The sequence below is a fragment of the Trachypithecus francoisi genome, unplaced genomic scaffold (assembly GCF_009764315.1).
Source record: "Trachypithecus francoisi isolate TF-2019V2 unplaced genomic scaffold, Tfra_2.0 Lachesis_group5, whole genome shotgun sequence".
Taxonomy (NCBI): Eukaryota; Metazoa; Chordata; class Mammalia; order Primates; family Cercopithecidae; genus Trachypithecus; species Trachypithecus francoisi.
The window spans coordinates 83,630,464-83,653,950 of record NW_022681470.1 but is presented as its reverse complement, the minus strand read 5'-3'; the positions used below and the strand labels follow the sequence as shown (position 1 = coordinate 83,653,950).

General features: G+C 41.1%; 2 protein-coding genes and 1 pseudogene across 3 annotated transcripts in view; all 3 read left to right on the top strand.

Moving 5' to 3' along the window:
* ACBD3 (acyl-CoA binding domain containing 3) overlaps nucleotides 1-18,933 on the top strand; it is a 48,378-nt gene extending 29,445 nt beyond the window's left edge. The window contains exons 5-8 of the mRNA XM_033200756.1: nucleotides 3,327-3,501; nucleotides 8,253-8,439; nucleotides 10,474-10,758; nucleotides 16,796-18,933. Of these exons, the coding sequence (XP_033056647.1) occupies nucleotides 3,327-3,501; nucleotides 8,253-8,439; nucleotides 10,474-10,758; nucleotides 16,796-17,007 (859 nt within the window). The 3' untranslated portion in view covers nucleotides 17,008-18,933. The remainder of the gene's footprint in view (nucleotides 1-3,326; nucleotides 3,502-8,252; nucleotides 8,440-10,473; nucleotides 10,759-16,795) is intronic.
* On the top strand, nucleotides 1,053-2,541 carry LOC117076839 (probable ribosome biogenesis protein RLP24). Its single transcript, XM_033200757.1, has one exon. The coding sequence runs from the start codon at nucleotides 1,255-1,257 to the stop codon at nucleotides 1,603-1,605; it is 351 nt and encodes a 116-aa protein (XP_033056648.1). The 5' UTR covers nucleotides 1,053-1,254; the 3' UTR covers nucleotides 1,606-2,541.
* Nucleotides 17,049-18,933, top strand: LOC117074097 (annotated as a pseudogene). The gene is made up of 2 exons (XR_004433514.1): nucleotides 17,049-17,120; nucleotides 17,375-18,933. The product of XR_004433514.1 is annotated as an uncharacterized LOC117074097 (transcript).
* Nucleotides 18,934-23,487: the final 4,554 nt, after the last annotated feature.

Sequence of the window (23,487 nt, the reverse complement as noted above, 5' to 3'; positions counted from 1 at the left end):
TGGGAGGCTGAGGCAGGAGAATCGCTTGAACCCAGGAGGCAGAGGTTGCGGTGAGCCAAGATCATGCCATTGTACTCCGGCCTGGGCAACAAGAGCAAAACTACATCTCAAAAAAAAAAAGGAATGTATTAGAAGGTTTTGGGGTTCACTTGCAGAACCTAGAGATTGGAAGCAGGAACTGAGATTGCTTGGTTGTGCTGTTTCTTGTCTCTGCTTCTCTCAGCTTATGTCTCTGCTTCATTCTTGCTCTCTGTAAGTTGTCACTGTCTGCTTTGGCATATGCAAGTCTATCCCAGAATTTATTTGGTCTATGTTTCCATGCATCTGACAGAGACTGACTGGAATCTGTGAGACCCAGTTGCAACTTCCCAGGACAGAGAATCTTGTTGGCCCAGTCTATGTCAGATATCCATTTATGGTCCTTCGTACAAGATTTGGAGGCTGCAACTATTGCTTACTCAGTAAGGGCTTTGAGACTCAGGGACTGACGGTTCTTCAAGAGGGAGCTGTGGGTACAAGGAGGCAGTGATTTAACACCCGTAGAACACTGTGGGAAGTAAGTCTGAGGTTGTAGGGGTGGCATGGCTTATAGGTTAAACCAGAGAAGTTGAGAGTCCATTGATTTCTTCTCATTATTTCTGGGTAGTTCCTCAGAAAAAGATTTAGTGCTAGCCTCAAACTCACCCAGGGCCTCATTCGACTTTGGAGAAAGACTATGAATGCAGTTCTTTTTGGGGGGAGATTGTCCTAGGTGGATCCAGTGTTGTGCTGTATGCAGGAGTTTGTGAGGCTTTGCTTTGTTATCTATTAATAGATGGCTGTGAGGTCTCTGTTAAGTTGGTCACATAAGTGGTTGCTGGCCGTGGTGGCTCATGCCTGTAATCCCAGCACTTTGGGAGGCCGAGGCAGGTGGATCACTTGAGGTCAGGGGTTTGAAACCAGTCTGGCCAACATGGTGAAACCATCTCTACTAAAAATATAGATTAGCCAGGCATGGTGGCAGATGCCTGTAATCCCAGCTACTTGGGAGGCTGAGGCAGGAGAATCGCTTGAACCTGGTGGGTGGAGGTTGCAGTGAGCTGAGATCACACCACTGTACTCCAGCATGGGTGACAGAGTGAAACTCCATCTCAAAAAAAAAAAAAAAGGACTTCCTCTCAAGCTTGGCGTTTGTTTGGTGGGGTCCCACGCAGGTTCAACAAGCGTATCGACAAGTGTTATTTCTGTTCGGGGCCCATCTACCCTGGACACGGCATGATGTTCGTCCGCAACGATTGCAAGGTGTTCAGATTTTGCAAATCTAAATGTCATAAAAACTTTAAAAAGAAGCGCAATCCTCGCAAAGTTAGGTGGACCAAAGCATTCCGGAAAGCAGCTGGCAAAGAGCTTACAGTGGATAATTTATTTGAATTTGAAAAACGTAGAAATGAACCTATCAAATACCAGCAAGAGCTATGGAATAAGACTATTGATGCAATGAAGAGAGTTGAAGAGATCAAACAGAAACGCCAAGCTAAATTTATAATGAACAGACTGAAGAAAAATAAAGAGCTACAGAAAGTTCAGGATATCAAAGAAGTCAAGCAAAACATCCATCTTATCTGAGCCCCTCTTGCAGGCAAAGGGAAGCAGTTGGAAGAGAAAATGGTACAGCAGTTACAAGAGGATGTGGACATGGAAGATGCTCCTTAAAAATCTCTGTAACCATTTCTTTTGTGTACATTTGAAAATGCCCTTTGGATACTTGGAACTGCTAAATTATTTTATTTTTTACATAAGGTCACTTAAATGAAAAGCGATTAAAATACATCTTTCCTACATTGCCATCTACTTAACATCAGATATTACGGATGTTAGATTGCATCTCAGTGTTAAATCTTCACTGATAGATGTACTTAAGTAAATCAAGAAAATTCTCCTTATAACTATAGAAGTGAATTGTGGATGTAAAATGGTTACGCCATTTGGATAATGGCACTAGGCAGCATTTGTATAGTAACTAATGGCAAAAATTCATGGCTAGTGATGTATAAAATAAAATATTATTTGCAGTAAAATATTTCCTTTGTTAATGTTATAGAAGGGAGGGATACAAAAAGGAACTAACAATTTGTATGGCAGTGTCAGATATTATTTTAATTTTATTATTTCCTGTTTTGGTTTATTTGCATCTTAGAAGAGCATAATGACATTGTTTGATGAAGCCTAAATTATGCTGGACTGTTTTGACCTGGTTTAACCCTTCTGATAGGTAGTTGTGGATGTTGGGGATGAGAACTGAATAATCTTTGCCTGGAGTGACACTACACTCTAGAATTTCCACTTTGGAGAATATTCAGTTCTAACTTGTGATTCCTGGTAGAACAAACTTTATTTTTCTAGCCCAGCAATGATCTAGAAGCAGAGGAATCCCAGCGCCTTTGAAAAGTTATTATGTGGTTTTCTTTTAAAAAGCTCCTGTTTTTGGAAAGTAGAATTTGTGGGTACAACATATGTTCATTATTTGTACATAAAATAAAACCATTTAAAAAGTAAAAAAAAGAGAAAAAAAAGCAGCAGCAGCATGTGGTTTATCTATAAAAGAATATGAGTGTCTCTAAACTAAGCATGCCAAGATATTTTCAGTATTTCCTCTATTAAGACAGGCTTTAAATTAAATGCTGTGGACCCTCAATTTTTCACTGGCTTTATTTATACTTACCAGGGCCACCTGTAACATCTTCCAGCTATTCTTCAGCCTCTTAACTGTTTTTTATGTATGTAGGTAGAGAAGCCATAACCAACAGTTAAATACCTCATCTATGTCAGAGATGACAATCCATCATCTTACAGCATCATGGTTAATTAGTACAACTCTAGAGCCAAACGGCCTGGATTTGCATCAGCTAGCAGTACAGTCTTGGGCAAGTAAATGAAGTCCTGGATTTGCATCTGCTAGCAGTATAGTCTTGGGCAAGTAACTGAACCCTCTGTCATAGGGTTGTTGTGAGGACTAAATGGGTTAGTATGTGTGAGTACTTTCAACCCTGCATGGCACATAGTAAGGGCACAGTAAGTGTTAGTAATTATGATGGTGGTAATGATGATGATCATATGCTCTTCTTCCATCCCGAATTTTCCTGGAAAATCCTAAGTACAAAATTAGAGGCCAGGCTTATTTTCTTAAATCTCTCTTCTGGACCCAGAACACATACTAATTGGTATACATTACAAGCTTAGTTGTTTTTAAGAGTTACAAACTATAAAAGTAAGTAATAAGGACATTTTATTTTGTCATGAACAATCTCCTATAGCCAGACTAGTATATATATTTTTAATGTTTTTAGGCAGCAGATAATGGCAGCTTTAAACTCCCAGACTGCCGTGCAGTTCCAGCAGTATGCAGCCCAACAGTATCCAGGGAACTACGAACAGCAGCAAATTCTCATCCGCCAGTTGCAGGAGCAACACTATCAGCAGTATATGCAGCAGTTGTATCAAGTCCAGCTTGCACAGCAACAGGTATGATAGACAACCCTAGAATTCAGCCTTAGAAAGAGTTTTTAGTTTCATTGGAACCCAAGTTCTTTTTTAAGAGTCGCAAATGAATTTTGCATTAGTTAGCCTCTAAGGTGTAAAGTAAATTTTGGGTGATCTTTTAGGCAGACTTGAGAATTGCACAGGCAATTGTGAGAGAAAATACGTGTTTTCAAAGCAACCGATGATGTTATATTGTTATAAGGATATTTGGGAATTGTATGGATTGAGTGTCTTTACTGTGAGTCTGACATAGACCCTAATGGTGGTTCTAGAACATGAGGACCTGAGTAACTAGCCTTAGTTCAGAGATGTCCTTCAGGCAGTGCACTGTCAGAGGCTCGGACAGCCTCCAGTGGGAGGACTCCTCTGCCCTAAGACCATGGAATGGTTTTGCAGAGCTAGCTTGGGTCCATTTGACTTTGTGTTAGGCACCATAGTTAGGCAGTGCTCATGACAGCACATTACTATTCCTCCTCCAACTGCCTGCCCCCAAATATTTTGCTTCCACCTAGGAGAGGTTGCTTTAGGTGAAAGAACATGGGACTGGGAGCCTGATAACACTTGGATTCTCTTCGGGCTTTGACATTACCTTGTTTGATCTCAGACAAGTTATTACTGCTCTGATTGTTCTGCGCTTTCTTTCGGTCCGTAACAATAGGATATAAAATCAAAGCACCTTTCCTGTTAACCTCACAGGACTATCAGAGGAGTCAAATGAGAAGAGTTACCCTGTGAACCATTTTTGTACTTGTGGAAGACACTAATTTTACATTAATTTTTTACATCTTGTGCAGGCATAAAATACCTCCTTAGACTTAACCCAGCTTAGTTTAACTTACACTTAATTTTCACTTACAAAGCAGTTACCACCTGTCAGAAAATCTGAGGGAAGAAAAGTGTTACATTATAGTTGCTCAGCATTTCTTATTGCATGAAATAATCTTTGTTGTTTTTGCCAAACTCTTTAAATTCCTTGAAAATGTGTATTCTTACCTAAACAACGTTTTCTCCTGAGTCTTTAGCATCAGTTAGAAGTTAAAAAGCACTGCAGGTTTTTTGTAATCCTGAAGAGGAGGAAAAGATGCCAAACCAGAGTTTATTCAAGATAATAAGTGGTATTTTTGAGAGATTTATTCTCTCTCCTCTGAAGCCTGTTTCTACTTTAGTTTCACTTTTCCTCCTGCTTTGATAGGCAGTGAGATCATTTTTAATAGCACATACACTCTGCTCTGTCCTGTTTATAGGTTGCTATCACTTAATGAGAAGAAAGTCAAGTAGGACAAAACCACAAATCTTTGAAATGAAACTAGAAAGCCATAATAGAGGCTGGGCATAGTGGCTTATTCCTTTAATCCCAGCACTTGGGGAGGCCAAGGCCAAAATGGTTGCTTGAGGCCGGGAGTTTCAGACCAGCCTGGGCAACATAGGGAGACCCCATCTCTTAAAGAAAAAAAAATCAGCTGGGCATGGCAGTGCATGCCTCTAGTCCCAGTTACTTGGGTGGCTGAGGCGGGAGGATCACTTGAGCTCAGGAGTTTGAGGCTGTAGTGAACTATGATGGCACCACTACATTCCAGCCTGGGTGACAAAGCGAGACCCTGTCTTGAAAAAAAAAAAAGCCATAAGCCAGGTGTGGTGGCTCACGCCTGTAATCCCAGCACTTTGGGAGGCTGAGGCGGGTGGATCACCTGAGGTTGGGAGTTCGAGACCAGCCTGACCAATATGGAGAAACCCCGTCTCTATTAAAAATACAAAATTAGCCGGGCATGGTGGTACATGTCTGTAATCCCAGCTACTCGAGAGGCTGAGGCAGGAGAATCACTTGAACCTAGGAGGCAGAGGTTTCAGTGAGCCAAGATTGTACCATTGCACTCCAGCCAGGGCAACAAGAGCGAAACTCCATCTCAAAAAAAAAAAAAAAGCCATATTTGAGATTAGAGTGATCAAACTCAGTTTATCAAATTGGTTGCTTCTGAGAAGAGAAAAGGAAAGGGACTGGGGAAGGAACAAAGGGAACTTTACTCCTATCAATGTTTATATAACTAGCAAAATGAATACATTTGTTAATTTTGGGGTGTAGATACATTTGTGGGTGTTTGTTACATTGCTTTTTGTGCTTTTTTAAACTTCCTAAAAACAGGAAAGAGTATGTAAATAAATCAGTACAATCTATTACATGTAGTACAATAGACTCATGGTCAGGGGATCCCAGAGAAAATTGTTTTTCTGCTAGAGCCTTTCAAGAAAGGACTAGTGGAGATGAGGGACCATTTGAGCTGGGCCTATTGATCATCAAAAATGTTCTTTTGCTTTCCTGTCATGCAGTGAATGCTCTGAGTGTGCTGACTTGTTTTGATTTTAGGTACTTTTTCTGGAAGCCAATATTCCCTCTAGAAAACTGATGTGGAAATTACTGAAAATCCAGACCTTGGAAGAAGATACCTTAAAATCTTAAGCGTGTTATTAACCTATATTAAAAGCAGAGAGAGGCATTGCTTTTCATTTAAGTAACTGACTTGTAAATGATACATTCAATGAAATGTGTTTAGAGATGTGCCAAAATTTATCATTATTCCTACCCCATGGGATCATAAAGACTTTTTCCGTGTGTGTGTATGTGTGTGTGTGTGTAATTTTTTTTCCTGCAGTGAACATATGCTTACTTGCTTGCTTGTGACAGTGTTTTAGTTTAAAACATTGCTTAAGGCCGGGCGCGGTGGCTCAAGCCTGTAATCCCAGCACTTTGGGAGGCCGAGACAGGCGGATCATGGTCAGGAGATCGAGACCATCCTGGCTAACACGGTGAAACCCCATCTCTACTAAAAAATACAAAAAACTAGCCGGGTGAGGTGGCGGGCGCCTATGGTCCCAGCTACTCGGGAGGCTGAGGCAGGAGAATGGCGTAAACCCGGGAGGCGGAGCTTGCAGTGAGCTGAGATCTGGCCACTGCACTCCAGCCTGGGCGACAGAGCGAGACTCCGTCTCAAAAAAAAAAAAAAAAAAACATTGCTTACATGCCCAAATGCTCATCAACAGTAGAATGGATAGATTTTATCTTTTCATGATGGAATAACTTAATAGTAATGCAAACAACAAAATACAATTACTTGTGACCCTATAGATGTAGCTTATAAAAGTAATGTTGAGTGAAGCCAGACATAAAAAAGAACGTATACTATACAACCCATTTCTATAAAGTTTTAAAATAGGCAAAGCAAATCTATAGTGTTATAAGTCAGAATAGTTGTTACCCTTCAGGGCAGGTACCCAGAAAGGGGTACCAGGGAGTATTCTGGAGGCAGATACTGTCTTAATCTGAGTATTAGTTACATGGATGTGTTTGATTTATGAAAATTGATCAAGCTATGTAATTTATCATTTGTACACTTTTCTACATGTATGTTGTAATTCAATTTATAGTTCCCCACCAAAGTTACGTAAGTAATACTAAGGTATTTGAAGTAGTATCTGTCCATATTGATTTAGAAGAGGAATGTCCCAAAATAGTCCTTTGGATTTAAGATGTTTTTACTGCCATTTTGACTCAGAGGACATTTTGATTTTGTATTTATGAATACACGTTTCAATCATAACTATGTAAGCAGTGACAAATTTTCATTGAGAAAATATTTTTACCTCAAATTGCATCCTGTAAACCTGTTTAATTCTTAGGTCAGCATTTCACAACACGATTAACAATTTTCAGTTTCATTGTGATCATAATTTTTCCCTGAAGTTTTAATTTATTGATTTTTTGGGGTCAATTATGTTAGAATAATTGTCCATATTTGATTTTTTTTTTATCACTTTGGGGGCCCATACCAGATTTTACCAATTATAGCTTCTGCCTTTGTGAATTTTCTTCTGTGACTATTTCTACCAAGTTTAATTTTTCTAATTCGAATTTTGTGTAAAGTTTATCAAGATTTTTTTCTTCCATCAATTTTAAGAGCACATGTTACTGTGTTCACTTTTTGCCTTTAATAGTTTTATTTTGGGTTATTTCTTTCTTTCTTTTCTTTTCTCTTCTCTCCTCTCCTCTCCTCTCCTCTCCTCTCCCCTCCCCTCCCCTCCCCTCCCCTCCCCTCCCCTCTCCTCCTTTTCTTTTCTTTTCTTTTCTTTTCTTTTCTTTTCTTTTCTTGAGATGGAGTTTCGCTCTTGTTGCCCAGGCTGGAATGTAATGGCACAGTCTCAGTTCACTGCAACCTCCGCCTCCCCGGTTCAAGCGATTCTCCTACCTCAGCCTCCCAAGTAGCTGGGATTAGAGGCATGCACCGCCATGCCCAGCTAATTTTGTATTTTTAGTAGAGACAGGGTTTCACCATGTTGGTCAGGCTGGTCTTGAGCTCCTGACCTCAAGTGATCCACCCACCTCGGCCCCCCAAAGTGCTGGGATTACAGTTGTGAGCCACTTCGACTGGCCTTACTTACTTTAATTTTTCCTGGTCAGTTTTTATAGTGATTCTCAGATCACAGAAATTTGAGCCTTAGTTTTAGGTTTTTGTCCACATTAATTTTTTATTATTGATTTTTTATTATTTTTAGCTGTCAGTTTGATATTGTACTACTAATATTCATTATAGACAGGATAAAAACTGATAAAAAATTGTTAGTAATTTCTTGAGCATAGCACTTTGATAGGGCAAAAGCATGGTGTCAGATGTACTCCAGGGCAGATGTCCTATTTGCTAGCCTTCCTGGTTAGTGTGTCTTCACTTTCTCTTGATTTATAGGCAGCATTACAGAAACAACAGGAAGTAGTAGTGGCTGGGTCTTCCTTGCCTACATCATCAAAAGCAAATGCAGCTATACCAAGTGACGTGATGTCAGTTAATGGACAGGCCAAAACACACTCTGACAGCTCCGAAAAAGAACTGGAACCAGAAGCTGCAGAAGAAGCCCTGGAGAATGGACCAAAAGGTAGGTTTTGCATATGTGTTTGTCCGGATGTCATAATTCCAAATCTATGAAAGGCTAAAGTCAAGAAGTCAGGTTATAATTAGCTTTTGAGAACAATTACATCTTTGTGAGAGTTGAACTTTTTTTTACTCTTTTTAGTCTGAATCTGATGCTCGGGTGACTCATAGACCAGTGTAGAAGAGCAAATCAGATGTCTTTGGACACTTTTAAGACAAAAGTTTTGTTTTGTCTTATTTTATATATATATAAATGATCTATTGCTGCATAACAAATTACAGGCTGGGCGCAGTGGTTCATACCTGTAATCCCAGCACTCTGGGAGGCTGAGACAAGAAGATACTTGAGCCCAAGAGTTTGAGGCTGCAGTGAAGTATGATTGCACCTGCCTGGGTGACAAAGCAAGACTCTTAAAAAAAAAACGAAAACAAATTACACCTAAATGTAGTAGCTTGAAATAACAATAAACATTTATTACTTTCTTGCACAGCTTCAGTGGGTCAGGATTTCAGGAGTAGTTTAGCTGAATGGCTCTGACTTAGGCTCCCTCATGAGATTGCAGTCAAGGTGTTGGTGCCGAAACTAGAAGATCTGCTTCCAAAATGGTTCCCTCACATGACTGGCTTTTGGCCAGAAGCTCAGTTCCTGGCCCCATGAAGCCTCTCCATAGGGCTTCTTGAGGGTCCTCAAAACAGTTACTAGCTTCCACTAGAGCACATGATCTAAAAGAGCATAGGGCAGAAGTGGCAGTGTCTTTTATGCCTTGACTTTGGAACTTCCCACCATCATCTGTTGGTCACACATACCAATCCTAATATATTGTGGGTGGTGACCTCACAAGTGCATGAAGACCCAGAGGCGAGGATCCCTGGGGACCATCTTGGAGGCTGGCTACCATATAAATATATATATTTTTGAGACTAACTTATCATGTTGCCTAGAAAATAACTGCATTTTCAAAGCTCTACTAACTTTCCATGGGCAGCTCATTTGTTCATTCAGCAATTAGTTGAAGGTTTCCTGAGTGCTGGGAGTACAGTGGTGAGGCAAAATAACACACAGAAAATGTAGATTGTAGCTGTGGTAAGTACGGTGATGGAGAGAGAGGTATATTATCTTTGAGAGAATGTAAAACAGGGAAGTGTGACCTAGTCAGAGAGCCCATCAGAGGCTTCCCAGAGGAAGGGACGTTGACCTAAAATATCTGAAGCAAGAAGAATTAACTAAGTAAGGAAGAAGAGGAGAGCATTTCAGTGACTGTGGTCACGGATGGTGGTATGGTTCATAAGAAATTTGGTTTCAGAGATCTTCTTGTCTGTTTAGAAAAAGTAATAATTGCTTCAGAAAAGGCTTTGAAATCCCTTGGTTTACTGCCCCCCTGCCTTTTTTTTCTTATCAAGGGATTATACTAGCATTTTCAAATGAGAGAAAATATTTCAAAGGCTCTGTGACTTTGAAAAACTTACTGCATAATCAAGTGCATTTAGATACTGCTCAGTAACGAGACTTCACCCCTTTTTCTCAATCCCTAGTGGTTCTAATCCTGAGTTTTCATTTCTTTGAGCTCCTTTAGAATAGCCCCTAGAACTTTGGGATAATTGGAGGTGAAGAATTTTTCAACAGACAGGCTGAAGTCAAAGTCCAGCTTTCTTTGTTCACATCTACAAGAGTAATTTATTCCTAAAGCCAGAATCTCTCTTCCTTGCTAGAATATTTCCCTCACTCCAGCTGGGGCCTTCCCAGGGTCATTCTTGAATCTCCATAGAGGGAGTGTTGAAAAAAATTCGTTTCTAAGACTGTGGGATGCCATTGTTACTTGAAGAAGTGTGATGACCTCTGAGTGCCTGCAACATTGTTAAACATAGTAATCTGGAGAGACTCCCATAGGGAGGCTTTTTTATTCCTCCTCCTTGATCTAAGCTAGACCATATTGTACTTGGTGCCTGAGTAAAACTGATCAGGTAGTCCTATGAAAATGTGGCTACCTGCAGGGTGAAGGCTCTTTTTCTTTAGCGTTTTAATTCCTGTTGCCTTTAGAGTCTCTTCCAGTAATAGCAGCTCCATCCATGTGGACACGACCTCAGATCAAAGACTTCAAAGAGAAGATTCAGCAGGATGCAGATTCCGTGATTACGGTGGGCCGAGGAGAAGTGGTCACTGTTCGAGTACCCACCCATGAAGAAGGATCATATCTCTTTTGGGAATTTGCTACAGACAATTATGACATTGGGTTTGGGGTGTATTTTGAATGGACAGACTCTCCAAACACTGCTGTCAGCGTGCATGTCAGTGAGTCCAGTGATGACGACGAGGAGGAAGAAGGTAGAACCTTGGTCCATATTCAGTAGCTGCTGGGTTGTATGTTGGCAGAAATGGTACATGGTTCAGGTGTCACCCAGCCTTATGCTTCCTGATTACCACTTCATGGTTAGGGAACACTTTCTTCATTAGTGGGACCTTGGGCTGAAAAGGTTGTGAGGCCAGGCTCCTGTAGGGGATTGGAGCCTGAACCTGAATTTTTCAGAATGCCAGGAAAATCTATTTGGCAATTTGCTATTTTACTCCTTTCTGAATACTATTTTACTTCTAACCTTGTGTGTTGAAAAACCAAATATGCAAGATCACTTTTTTTTTTTGAGACGGAGTCTCGCTCTGCCGCCCAGGCTGGAGTGCAGTGGCCGGATCTCAGCTCACTGCAAGCTCCGCCTCCCGGGTTCACGCCATTCTCCTGCCTCAGCCTCCCGAGTAGCTGGGACTACAGGCGCCCGCCACCTCGCCCGGCTAGTTTTTTGTATTTTTTAGTAGAGACGGGGTTTCACCATGTTAGCCAGGATGGTCTCGATCTCCTGACCTCATGATCCGCCCGTCTCGGCCTCCCAAAGTGCTGGGATTACAGGCTTGAGCCACCGCGCCCGACCCACAAGATCACTTTTTAAAAATTTTAAAAATGTTTTCTTTTTGTTTTTGAGATGGAGTCTCACTCTGTCACCCAGGCTGGAGTGCGGTGGCGTGATCTCTGCTCACTGCAATCTCTGCCTCTTAGGTTCAAGCAATTCTCCTGCCTCGGCCTCCTGAGTAGCTGAGATTACAGGCACACACCACCATGCCCGGCTAATTTTTTGTATTTTTAGTAGAGACGAGATTTCACCATATTGGTCAGGCTGGTCTCGAACTCCTAACCTTGTGCTCCACCCACCTTGGCCTCCCAAAGTTCTGGGATTACAGGCGTGAGCCAGTGCGCCTGGCCCACTTTGAAAAGTTTTAAAGGAGCAAGTAAGAATTCCTGTCAACCCTGGCATTTACTTAAATGTATATCGTTGATATTAGCTTTTAAGGTCATTATTCTAAGATTCTTTATGTAAATACAGAAACTCACCAGAACATTCCACTTAAAAAAAATTTCAAATATTTTTCCATTTGGAAATCCCTGTTTTGCTAGAGTGGAATTTTTTACTTCCTCTGAAAATGGAAGTAATAAGTAGACAAGTTTCTGTCTAATAAGTAGACATATACAGCAGGTGTGCTATAACATTTCTTGAAATTAAGTTTAATATTCAGTTTAACAGTTAATATTTAATTTAATGGTAATCAAAAGATAATCCAAATATAATTCTGTACCATTACCTACATGAACCATCAGAGTATCCCAGAAGTTTCAGTACATCTTGCAGATTGACTTATTGTCTGAATAAGTAGACAAAATTGGGTGTTTCAGAGGACAGTCTAAAGGATAGTCTCAAATATCTTGGTCTAAGAAATAGGTTTTTGAGATGATGGTTTCTGTATTTTTGTTACCCAGGGAAAGTTAGAATGTAGGGTTTGTTTATATACACTTAATAAGCACTTATTTGTTGACTTGATTCAAAGTGATGTGGAATGTGTGCTCTGTGAGAATGGAAAAGCACCACGTCTCAGTTCTTCCAGAATAACTGACCATTTACAAGGTGGCTTGTAAACAGACTGCTTGTTCTTGAAGAGGGTTGGCATTGTTGCTTTACAGATTACAGTGGGATAAAGTTAAAAAGATATTGTTGGAAGTATATGGAATAAGCCTGAAAGTTCTATCAACTTGTGAAATACAGAGTTGTCCAATCATGTTACCATACCATGCAACACCCTGGGGCCTCTGGGGCTATCTACAGAAATATACACAGCAGGTGTGCCATAACATTTCTTGAAATTAAGTTTAATATTCAATTTAATAGTTAATATTTAATTTAATGCTAATCAAAAGATAATCCAAAGATAAATCTGTACCATTATCTACATGAATCATCAGAGTATCCCAGAAGTTTCAGTACATCTTGCAGATTGACTCTTACCCCAGAAGCAGATTTAAAATCCTTCATTATACCACAGGTCCAGATTCTCGCTGGTAAATATGGAAGCATGAGCTGCTTTGTCTTACATGGCATTTTGTTTTCATCACTTTATTCCTGAGTACCACAAGCAAGGTAAAGCATTGCCCATAAATAATACTGACTGAGACAGAAAGAAAAAATATAAGATTGAAAAAGCCTGGGCCGGGTGCAGTGGCTCATGCCTGTAATCCCAACACTTTGGGAGGCCAAGGTAGGCAGATCACAAGGTCAGGAGTTCGAGACCAGTCTGGCCAACATGGTGAAGCCCCGTCGCTACTAAAAATATAAAAATTAGCTGAACGTGGTGGCGGGTGCCTGTAATCCCAGCTACTCGGGAGGCTGAGGCAGGAAAATCACTTGAACCTGGGAGGTGGAGGTTGCAGTGAGCCGAGATCACACTACTGCACTCCAGCCTGGATGACAGAACGAGACTCCGTCTCAAAAAAAAGAAAAAGCCTGTCTGGGCATACAACTGTAATCTCAGCTTTTGGGGAGGCCAAGTAAGGAAGCTCTCTTGAGGCCAGAAGTTTAAGACCAGCCTGGGCAAACCGTTTTGTAGAGTGACACCCCATCTATCCAAAAAAAAATTTTTTTTTAGTTAGCTGGGTGTGATGGCATGTACCTGTAGTCCCAGGTACATGGGAGGCTGAGGCAAGAGGATCACTTGAGCCCAGGAGTTTGAGGCTGTAGTGAGCCATATGATCACGTCACTGCATTCCAGCCCGAGCGATAGAGCTAGGCCCTCCCTCTAAACAACAACAACAACAACAAAAAATTAAAAAAAACAAGAAGCGGTTAGAGAGTGGGACTGTAGCAGATTGGCCAGGGGCCACTACTGTTTTCTCAAGTGACCTTCAACAATGTCAGAACCTGTTCTGTCCTTTCTGTTGCATCACAGGGACTCATTAAAGTCAGACTCTCTGCAGATGTCTGGGAAGGAAAGCTTTTGTATGTGTACAAATTACTGTACTTACAAAGAACTGTGTGAGGCCAGGCACGGTGGCCCCTGCCTGTAATCTCAGCACTTTAGGAGGCCAAAGCAGGTGGATTGCTTGAGCTCAGGAGTTCAAGACCAGCCTGGGCAACATGGTGAAACCCCGTCTCTAGCAAAAATACAAAAAACTAGCTGGGCATGGTGGTGTGTACTTATAGTCCCAGCTACTTGGGTGGCTGAGGTGGGAGGATTGCTTGAGCCCAGGAGGTAGAGGTTGCAGTGAGCTGAGATCAAGTCAGTTCACTCCAGCCTGGGCCACAGAGCCCGACCCCATCTCAAAAAAAAAGATAGCCGGGCATGGTGGCTCACACCTGTAATCCCAGCACTTTAAATCCCAGCACTTTGGTGGCTCACACCTGTAATCCCAGCACTTTAAAATCCTCACACTTTAATCCCAGGCAGGTGGATCACCTGAGGTCAGGAGTTCAAGACCAGCCTGGCCAACATGGTGAAACCCCATCTCTACTAAAAGTACAAAAAATTAGCCAGGCATGGTGACGTGCACCTGTAATCCCAGCTACTTGGGAGGCTGAGGCAGGAGAATCACTTCTTGAACTCGGGAGGTGGAGGTTGCAGTGAGCCTAGATCGTGCCATTGCACTCCAGCCAGGGCAACAGAGCCAGACTCCATCTCAAATAAAAAACGAAAGAGCTTTGTGAATAAGAATTCTCTGTTCAGAAATTGGTTGAGGTAATGTGTTTCTCCTGACTTGCCTATGAACCCTCAGCTGTTGATAGTTTTGGGGTTATATTGGTGTTGGGAAGATCATTGGTGAAAATGGCAGGGGTTCATTTCTAGAAATTAGAACCTTGATATCCTTGATCTTAGCTCTGATGTGTCCCTCAAATGAAAGATGGCATTGCCTGTACTTGTACCATTCCTAATCATAAAATGATTTGCACTAAAACATTTTAGCCTCACAGCAGTGAAGCTTTATCACTCCTAAGAATTGTTCTTTAAGTGAGTGTAACTTTATCCCATTTAAAGATTAGCTCACAAACTGTATTTGTCCATATGCCTTAGAAGCTACTGTCCTACCATATCTTGTATTTCATATGGTAGAAGAGTCTGGGATTTTTGTTTTTTGGTTTGGTTTTTCTTCCTTAGGTCTTGAAAGGTAGACAGAGGAGTTTGCTTTCTTTGAAGAAGCATGGATGGTAACACATCCTCCTGTTTTAATTCTCCACTTTGTTGTTTACAGGTCCTAAACCTTTGTTTAAATTCATAAAAGATACCTTTTCATCTATCCCAGTAATCTTTAGTTTTATAGATTTTGAACAAAATTTGAGTCTTGAATCAATGGACCTCTCTGTTTCTTGAATGTCAACAATAGTGTACATTTTGGATGGTTCTGTATTTCTCATTTGCATGTGAAGCATGCTTAATTATAGGTATTTCTGTGGTACTGTAAATCTGATTTTGACCTACATTTATTAGAGTGCCATCTGCTTTTTTAAAATAAACGTTCAATTTTAGAATAGTTTTGGATTTACAGAAAAGTTGCAAAGATAGTTCAAAGAGTACCCATATACCCTGTACCAAGTTCCCTCTGTTGTTAGCATCTTACATTGTACTGTGATGCACTCATCACAGCTAATGAAACAATATTGATACATTGATTCATTAATTAACTAGAGTCCATATTTATTCAGATGTTTTTAGTTTTTACCTAATGTTCCAGGATCATTCCAGGATGCCACATTATAGTCAGTCATCATATCTCCTTCATCTGCTCTAGATGGTGAGAATTTCTCAGACTTACCTTGTTTTAATTTGCTGATAGGGGCCATTGACAAGCATCACTCAGTTAATTTGTGTTGCCAGAATTCACTCTGCCATGTTATAAACCTGAAAATCCATTCCTGTAGTCCCAGTCTCTTAAAAAAAAAAAAAAAACCATAAACCTGAAAGTCTTGTCTTCTATAGTGAATACTCCCTTGACCTCTTTTCTTTGAGCCAGTTTACATTAAATATGTTAAACTGAGACTTCAAAGCTGATTCATAATTTTCTCATTCCTGTAGGTTTCTAGAGGTATTTTTTTTCCAAACCTCATAGCATTACAGTTCAGAAAACTATTAACCGGGGGCAAACCTATAATCAGAGCTCGTTTTTTGCCACTTAGATCATCTCTGAGTTAAATTGGCCTAGTGAAAATAATTGAATTTTCAGAGTATCTCTGAATGCCTATCTCTATATTATGGTTTTTTCATTTTACTCCTTCTATTTAAGATATACAGAAAGCAGTAGTCCTCACAAATCATCTTCCATCCTTCTAAAATGGGGAGGAATCATATTGTTCAGAAGGAGGATGATGAGAGCAACATTTTCTTGTTACTCAGATGAGTGAAATTCCTGGGGATGAATTAGGAATTGAATGGCTATGGAAAGGGGAAACTGGGACCTAGAAATAGGAATGGTAGTAAGCACAGAAAGAGAGAGGATGCTGACCACTGCTACCACTAGATATTCATCACTGGGCTCCCAGGGCTCAGAACAGGGTTTGGTATATAGCACATACTCAGGTATTTGAATGAGTGAGTGAGTGAATGAATGAACTAATAAATGCTCGCATGCACATAACTTGTTCAGTGGTTCAACAGAATTCCCAACAAGAGCAGTTTCTCAAAGAAAGGATAGGCCGGGCGTGGTGGCTCACGCCTGTAATCCCAGCACTTTGGGAGGCCAAGGAGGCGGATCCACGGGGTCAGGAGGTCGAGACAATCCTGGCCAACATGATGAAACCCCATCTCTACTAAAAATACAAAAATTATCTGGGTGTGGTTGTGCACGCCTGTAATCCCAGCTACTTGGGAAGCTGAGGCAGGAGAATCGCTTGAACCCAGGAGGCGGAGGTTGCAGTAAGCTGAGATCACGCCCCTGCGCTCCATGCTGGGTGACAGAGCGAGACTCTGTCTCCAAAAAAAAAGAAACAATCGATTTTAATTGCTTGATGCAAGTGTGATTTTCCTGAATCTGTTCATTGACTTGTCTCTTTTCTTACAGAAAACATCAGTTGTGAAGAGAAAGCCAAAAAGAATGCCAACAAGCCTCTGCTGGATGAGATTGTGCCTGTGTACCGACGGGACTGTCATGAGGAGGTGTATGCTGGCAGCCACCAATATCCAGGGAGAGGAGTCTATCTCCTCAAGTTTGACAACTCCTACTCTTTGTGGAGGTCAAAATCAGTCTACTACAGAGTCTATTATACTAGATAAAAATGTTATTACAAAGTCTGGAGTCTAGGGTTGGGCAGAAGATGGCATTTAATTTGGAAATTTCTTTTTACTTTTGTGGAGCATTAGAGTCAGGGTTTACCTTATTGATACTGGTCTGATGGTTTGTGAACTCTTGCTGGGAATCAAAATTTCCTTGAGACTCTTTAGCATTCATACTTTGGGGTTAAAGGAGATTCCTCAGACTCATCCAGCCCTTGGGTGCTGACCAGCAGAGTCACTAGTGGATGCTGAAGTTACATGAGCTACATGTTAAATATTTAAAGTCTCCAAAATAAAACACCTCAACGTTGACCTTCCCCAGCTGATGGTTAGCCCCTTGCTGCCTGCTCCATGTGTCTTATGAGAGCCCATAGTTACAGTGCCCTCTAATTTGAAATCCTTAAGTTAATAAGTCTATATGAGGTGCAGCTGGCTTCGATTAAAGGTCATTTTTAAAACTTAAAAACTCAAGACCTCACAGATTATAATAGAAAAGGAAATGGCCTCAGTTTGATCTTGTTTGGAATGACCCAGATTGTTTCTGCTTTAGGTGCAGCTGTTTAGTTCAGAGTTATATTACAGGGAATTATTTTCTGAGATAATCTTAAACTAGAATGTTCAAAACTAATTGATAATCGAAGTATCAAGATACGTAGAACACCTCAGAGATTTTTCTTCAGGAGCTTCCACAAACTGAATCCTTGTATCTTTATTTGGTATTCATACTACTAGTAGCAAAATACAAGTTTTTTGTTTTGTTTTGATTTGGCTTCATAGAGTATCTCAAATTGAAAGAAACTTTTCTGCACAAAGAATACAATTAGGGATTTTGTAAACTCAAATTGGCACCTACTGAATTAAAATACATAAAATCATTTAAATATAATTCAGCATATGGGAAGTAACATTGCACTAATATGGAAATCACTGCCAGAGACAGTCTATTTTCTTTTAATTTGTTACTACTTAGTCACAAATCCTATGTTATTCCAGTTTGGAATTACTTATTAAGGAGAATTGGAAATACATATGCCCATGCTTAAATTTTATAGCTTTAATTTGTATTATTTCTTTATTGGCGGGAAGAGGTACATCTTTGTTTTCCTTACTGAAAACAAATATGGATTAATTGCCTCAAATTTGTATAAGTGATTGGCTAGTGATTCTTGTTTTCAGAAGGGAGAGTGGTGTAGATAGAAAATGACAAAGATGGCAATATACACTTAATGTTGTTACATGTTGTTACTGAAATACTTAGATTTTTAAAATTTCAAATCCTAAATCACTTCTTGTAGGAGGGGTTTCATTAACTAGCTGCATTATATACAGTTCACTACATATGGGTTGTTTGAGTTTTTTGTGTGCTGTATTTCTTTCTGTTTTTTAATACCTGGTTTTGTACATATCTAACTCTGTTGTCTTTTGGTTGTTCAGAAACTGGATTATTTTTTTCTTAGGCAGTGCTTAATTTGTGTTTTTAAATTTTGATTCAGAAGTAGTCCCAGCTCATAGGTGTTCATACTGTTACATCCAGAACATTTGTCAGGCTGTCAGCTCTCATGTACATATGGTATAGAAACCATGGAGTTAGGCACTTCCTGGATTTTTTTTTATGAGAAAAATACTGTATTTAAAATGTAAAATAAACTTTTAAAAAGCAGGCATTAATATATATTTCTTCCAGCCTTTGATTACAAATTTGTCCTTGCACATGCTAAGATGAATTATCTCCTAAAAATATGATTGTTCTTGGGAGCAGTGTATGTTGCTTTACATAGCAGCGGTTCCTGTCATGTGTTCATGTCAGAATATTTTTGGTTTTAAACTTTTTTATTGCCTTTGGCTGTTGATTAGTACAGTACAAGTGCAATTTCAGAAAGATCTTGAAAGTTAATATATTTAATCAATTAAAATGTTTATCTGTAACTTGTTGATGTTTCATTAATATAGTTACTCTCTGAAGCATTAGTACAGTCTTTCAACATTCGGGTAGGAGAAAAAGAAATGTTTCAAATATCTTTTTTTTAAAGGCTGTGGTTGAAAAACAACTCTTTCTGGCCAATTATTTAGTTTTACTATTAATTACCTTACTGAGTTAAAATAGATTTAAATTTTTCCACACTTTCAAATGCAAAGGCTAGCACTGATTTTTCTTCTTGAAAATGACTAGGTTATAAAGCTGTTTCTCTACACTACCATGTATGTAGTGTGTTCCATGAAATACATGGACCCAGCACACTTTAATGGATCTCCAGAGGTAGAGCCCTCGCTCACTCGGGGTGGATGATTGCAGAGCAGTTGTGGGGAAGTGCCCAGTCAGTGTGATGTGGAGTCCCAGAATGAGTTTGCTACATCCAGATGACCCCACTGATAGGCAGGGTGACCGGGGTCATTTTTTTCTTTTGAAATCTGGGGAGACAGATGAGGTGACCCATCTTGGTCTTTTTGCTGTGTGGGACACCATAAAGCCAGACTGAAGACGCATTAAGGAGAGCAGCTGAGATAAGCACACCTTGGAAGCCATGCTACTGAGTCTTGACCGTCTGTCTTTTGGAGCAGGAGAAGCAACTGGTTCAAAATAATAAATAATTGCTAATAATTCATTAGGGCTTAAAGGTCAACAATGAGGGACCTGGTGCCGTGGCTCACGCCTGTAATCCCAGCACTTTGGGAGGCCGAAGTGGGTAGATCACGAGGTCAGGAGATCAAGACCATCCTGGCTAACACGGTGAAACCCAGTCTCTACTAAAAATACAAAAAATTAGCCGAGTGTGGTGGCGGGCACCTGTAGTCCCAGCTACTCGGGAGGCTGAGTCAGGAGAATGGCGTGAACCTGGAAGGTGGAACTTGTAGTGAGCCGAGATGGTGCCACTACATTCCAGCCTGGACGACAGAGTGAGACTCTGTCTCAAATAAATAAATAAATAAAAATAGAAGTTCAACAGTCAGTAACCGGGCATGGGGGCACACACCTGTATAGTCCCAGCTACTCGGGAGGCTGAGGCATGAAAATTGCTTGAACCCTGAAGGCACAGGTTGCAGTGAGCCTAGATCGCACCACTACACTTCAGCCTGGGTGACAGAGCAAGACTCTTGTCTTGTGGGGGAAGAAGGAAAGTTCAACAATCTACAATTAAAACCATCTTTGCTTCTCTCCCTGGCTTTTTCTCAGTTCAACACTTTGGTCTGCAACCTAAAAACATGTGCCTGTGTATCTACTTGGGGTAGAGCAGATCTTCATTTCCATTCATTAGCTTTTCAAAATATGTGTGCATCAGTATTGGACTTCTGTCTCACATATATCTCAGTTCTTCAATTTTCTTAAAATGTTTTTTCTTTTCCTTTTTTTTTTTTTTTTTGAGACGGTCTCACTCTGTCACTTGGACTGAAGTGCAATGGTACAATCACAGATCACTGCAGCCTCAACCTCCTGGGCTCAAGCAATCCTCCCACCTCAGCCTCCCCAGTGGCTGGGATTATAGGTGCATGCACTACCATGCCTGGCTAATTTTTGTATTTTTTGTAGAAATGGGGTTTTACCATGTTGTCCAGGCTGGTCTCAAACTCCTGGACTCAAGTGATCCACCCGCTTCACCCTACAAAAGTGCTGGTATTACAGGCATAAGCCATCGCACCCCACCCTAATTTTTATATTCTTAGTAGAGATGGGGGTTCACCATGTTGGCCAGGCAGGTCTCAAACTCCAGACCTCAGGTGATCTGCCTGCATAGGCCTCCCAAAGTGCTGGGATTATAGGTGTGAGCCACCGTGCCAGGCCAATAAAAACGATTTTTATCTTTTTCCAAGGTCATTAACTTAACATGTCTCCAGTGAAAGGTAGCACCCCTTTTTTGGGCATGGCAAAGTGTGGAAATGTGAACATGTTTTCTATAAGGTCTACATTTTGCAACTTTTAAAATTCCAGGTTGTGTTTTGGAGAACTTTTAAGTATTCTGTCGTGTTCTTTTAATCAACTGTGTGTTCTTCCATAGAATGTCTTTTTAGCTATTTTTCTGTTGTTGAACATTTAGGTTACTTTTGATTTTTTTTTTTTTTTTTTGTTACCATTGTTATTAGAAGTGATGTTCCAGTTATTTGTCTCTCCGCAAATCTACATGAGGTTTTCAAAAGTATATACCAAGAAGTGGATACTGGGCCAGGCGTGGTGGCTCACGCCTGTAATCCCAGCACTTTGGGAGGCTGAGGTGGGCAGATCACTTGAGGCCAGGAGTTCAAGACTAGCCTGGCTAACATGGCAAAACCCTATCTCTACTAAAAATACAAGCAATTAGCCGGGCCTGGTGGCAGGCACTTGTAATCTCAGCTACTTGGGAGGCTGAGGCACAAGAATCACTTGAACCCAGGAGGTGGAGGTTGCAGTGAGATGAGATCATGCCACTGCACTCCGGCATGGGTGACAGAGTGAGACTCTGCCTCAAAAAAAAGTGGATACTGGGCCGGGCACGGTGGCTCAAGCCTGTAATCCCAGCACTTTGGGAGGCCGAGACAGGCAGATCACGAGGTCAGGAGATCGAGACCATATTGGCTAACACGGTGAAACCCTGTCTCTACTAAAAAATACAAAAAACTAGCCGGGCGAGGTGGCAGGCACCTGTAATCCCAGCTACTTGGGAGGCTGAGGCAGGAGAATGGCGTAAACCTGGGAGGCGGAGCTTGCAGTGAGCTGAGATCCAGCCACTGCACTCCAGCCCGGGAGACAGAGCGAGACTCCGTCTCCAAAAAAAAAAAAAAGTGGATACTGGATCATAAATTCTTGGCATTTTTATTTATTTTATAAATAAATAAATTCCTTCCTGAACTACTAGGGAGGCAGAGGCCAGAGGATCACTTGAGCACAGGAGTTGAAGGCTGCAGTGAGCTGATGGCACCACTGCACTCCAGCCTGGGTGATAGAGCAAGACTCTCTCAGAAACAAAATTCTGAAAAAAAAATTCTTATGCTCATGTGCAAGTTTCTCCAGTGTATATACCAAGAAGCAGAATTGTTAAGCCATAACAGTGGCTTATGGTCTAAAATAACAAGGTCTATTTTAGATGATACAAAACTGCTCTTCAAAGGTGGTGCCAATTTAAACTGCCAATAGGAAAAGAGTTCCTGTGTTCCATACCTTTGCTGAATTGTCAGATTTTGTAATTGTACCGGTTTGAGGGGTGTAAAACAAAATCTCATCTGTGGTGTCAATTTGTATTTTCTTAATAACCAGTGAAGCTGGGCATGGTGGCTCACGCCTGTAATCCCAGCAGTTTGGGAGGCCGAGGTGGGCGGATCACGAGGTCAGGAGTTCAAGACCAGCCTGACCAACATGGTGAAATCCCGTCTCTACCAAAAATACAAAAATTAGCCAGGCCTGGTGGTGCATGCCTGTAATCCCAGCTACTCGGGAGGCTGAGGCAGGAGAATTGCTTGAACCCAGGAGGCGGAGGTTGCAGGAGCCAAGATCATGCCGTTGCACCCAGCCTGGACAAGAGTGAGACTCCGTCTCAAAAAAAATAAATAAAAAACCAGCAGGGATAACCATCTTTTCATATGTTACTGGCCTTTTGTGAGTTGCGTATTTATATCCTTTGTTCATTATTCTGTTGTACGTGTCTTGAATTGTAGGTGTACTTTAAATATTCTGGATACTAGTCTTTTTGGTCATGTACATCACAAATAATTGATGCCACACTGTGGGTTTTTGGTCTCAAACTCCTGACCTCAAGTGATCTGCCCGCTTCAGCCTCCCAAAGTGCTGGGATTACAGGTGTGAGCCACCACACCCGGCCTTTTTCTTTTTTTTTTTTTTGAGGCAGAGTCTCACTCTGTCGCCCAGGCTGGAGTACAGTGACATGATCTTGGCTCACTGCAACCTCCACCTCCTCCCAGGTTCAAGCTGTTCTCCTGTCTCAGCCTCTCAAGTAACTGGGATTACAGACACCCACCACCACGTCGGGCTAATTTTTTGTATTTTTAGTCGAGACGGGGTTTCACCATGTTGGCCAGGCTGGTCTGGAACTTTTGATCTCAGGTGATCCGCCTGCCTCGGCCTCCCGAAGTGCTGTGATTACAGGCATGAGCCACCGCACCCAGCCTTCATTTAGATTTATGGTTTGAGCTTTCCGTCCGTATCTTTTGTTTGAGACATGGTCTCTCTGGAGTACACTGGTACAACAAGCCTTGAACTCCTGGGCTTAAATGACCCTCCCACCCTGGCCTCCCAAAGTACTGGGATTACAGGTGTGAGCCAGTGTGCTTGACTTACCCTGCTCCTCAGATTCTTCAGGTAGAAACTTAGGTTATTGATTTGAGCCTCCCTTTTTTTTTTAATCCAAAGCTAAAAACTGTTGAGTGTTGCTTTTTTTACATCTCATAAATTTTGATATGTTGGGGTTTTGTTTGCATTTAGTTTAAAATACTTTTTTTTGTTTGTTTGTTTGTTTTGGGATGGAGTCTCACTCTGTTACTCGGGCTGGAGTGCAG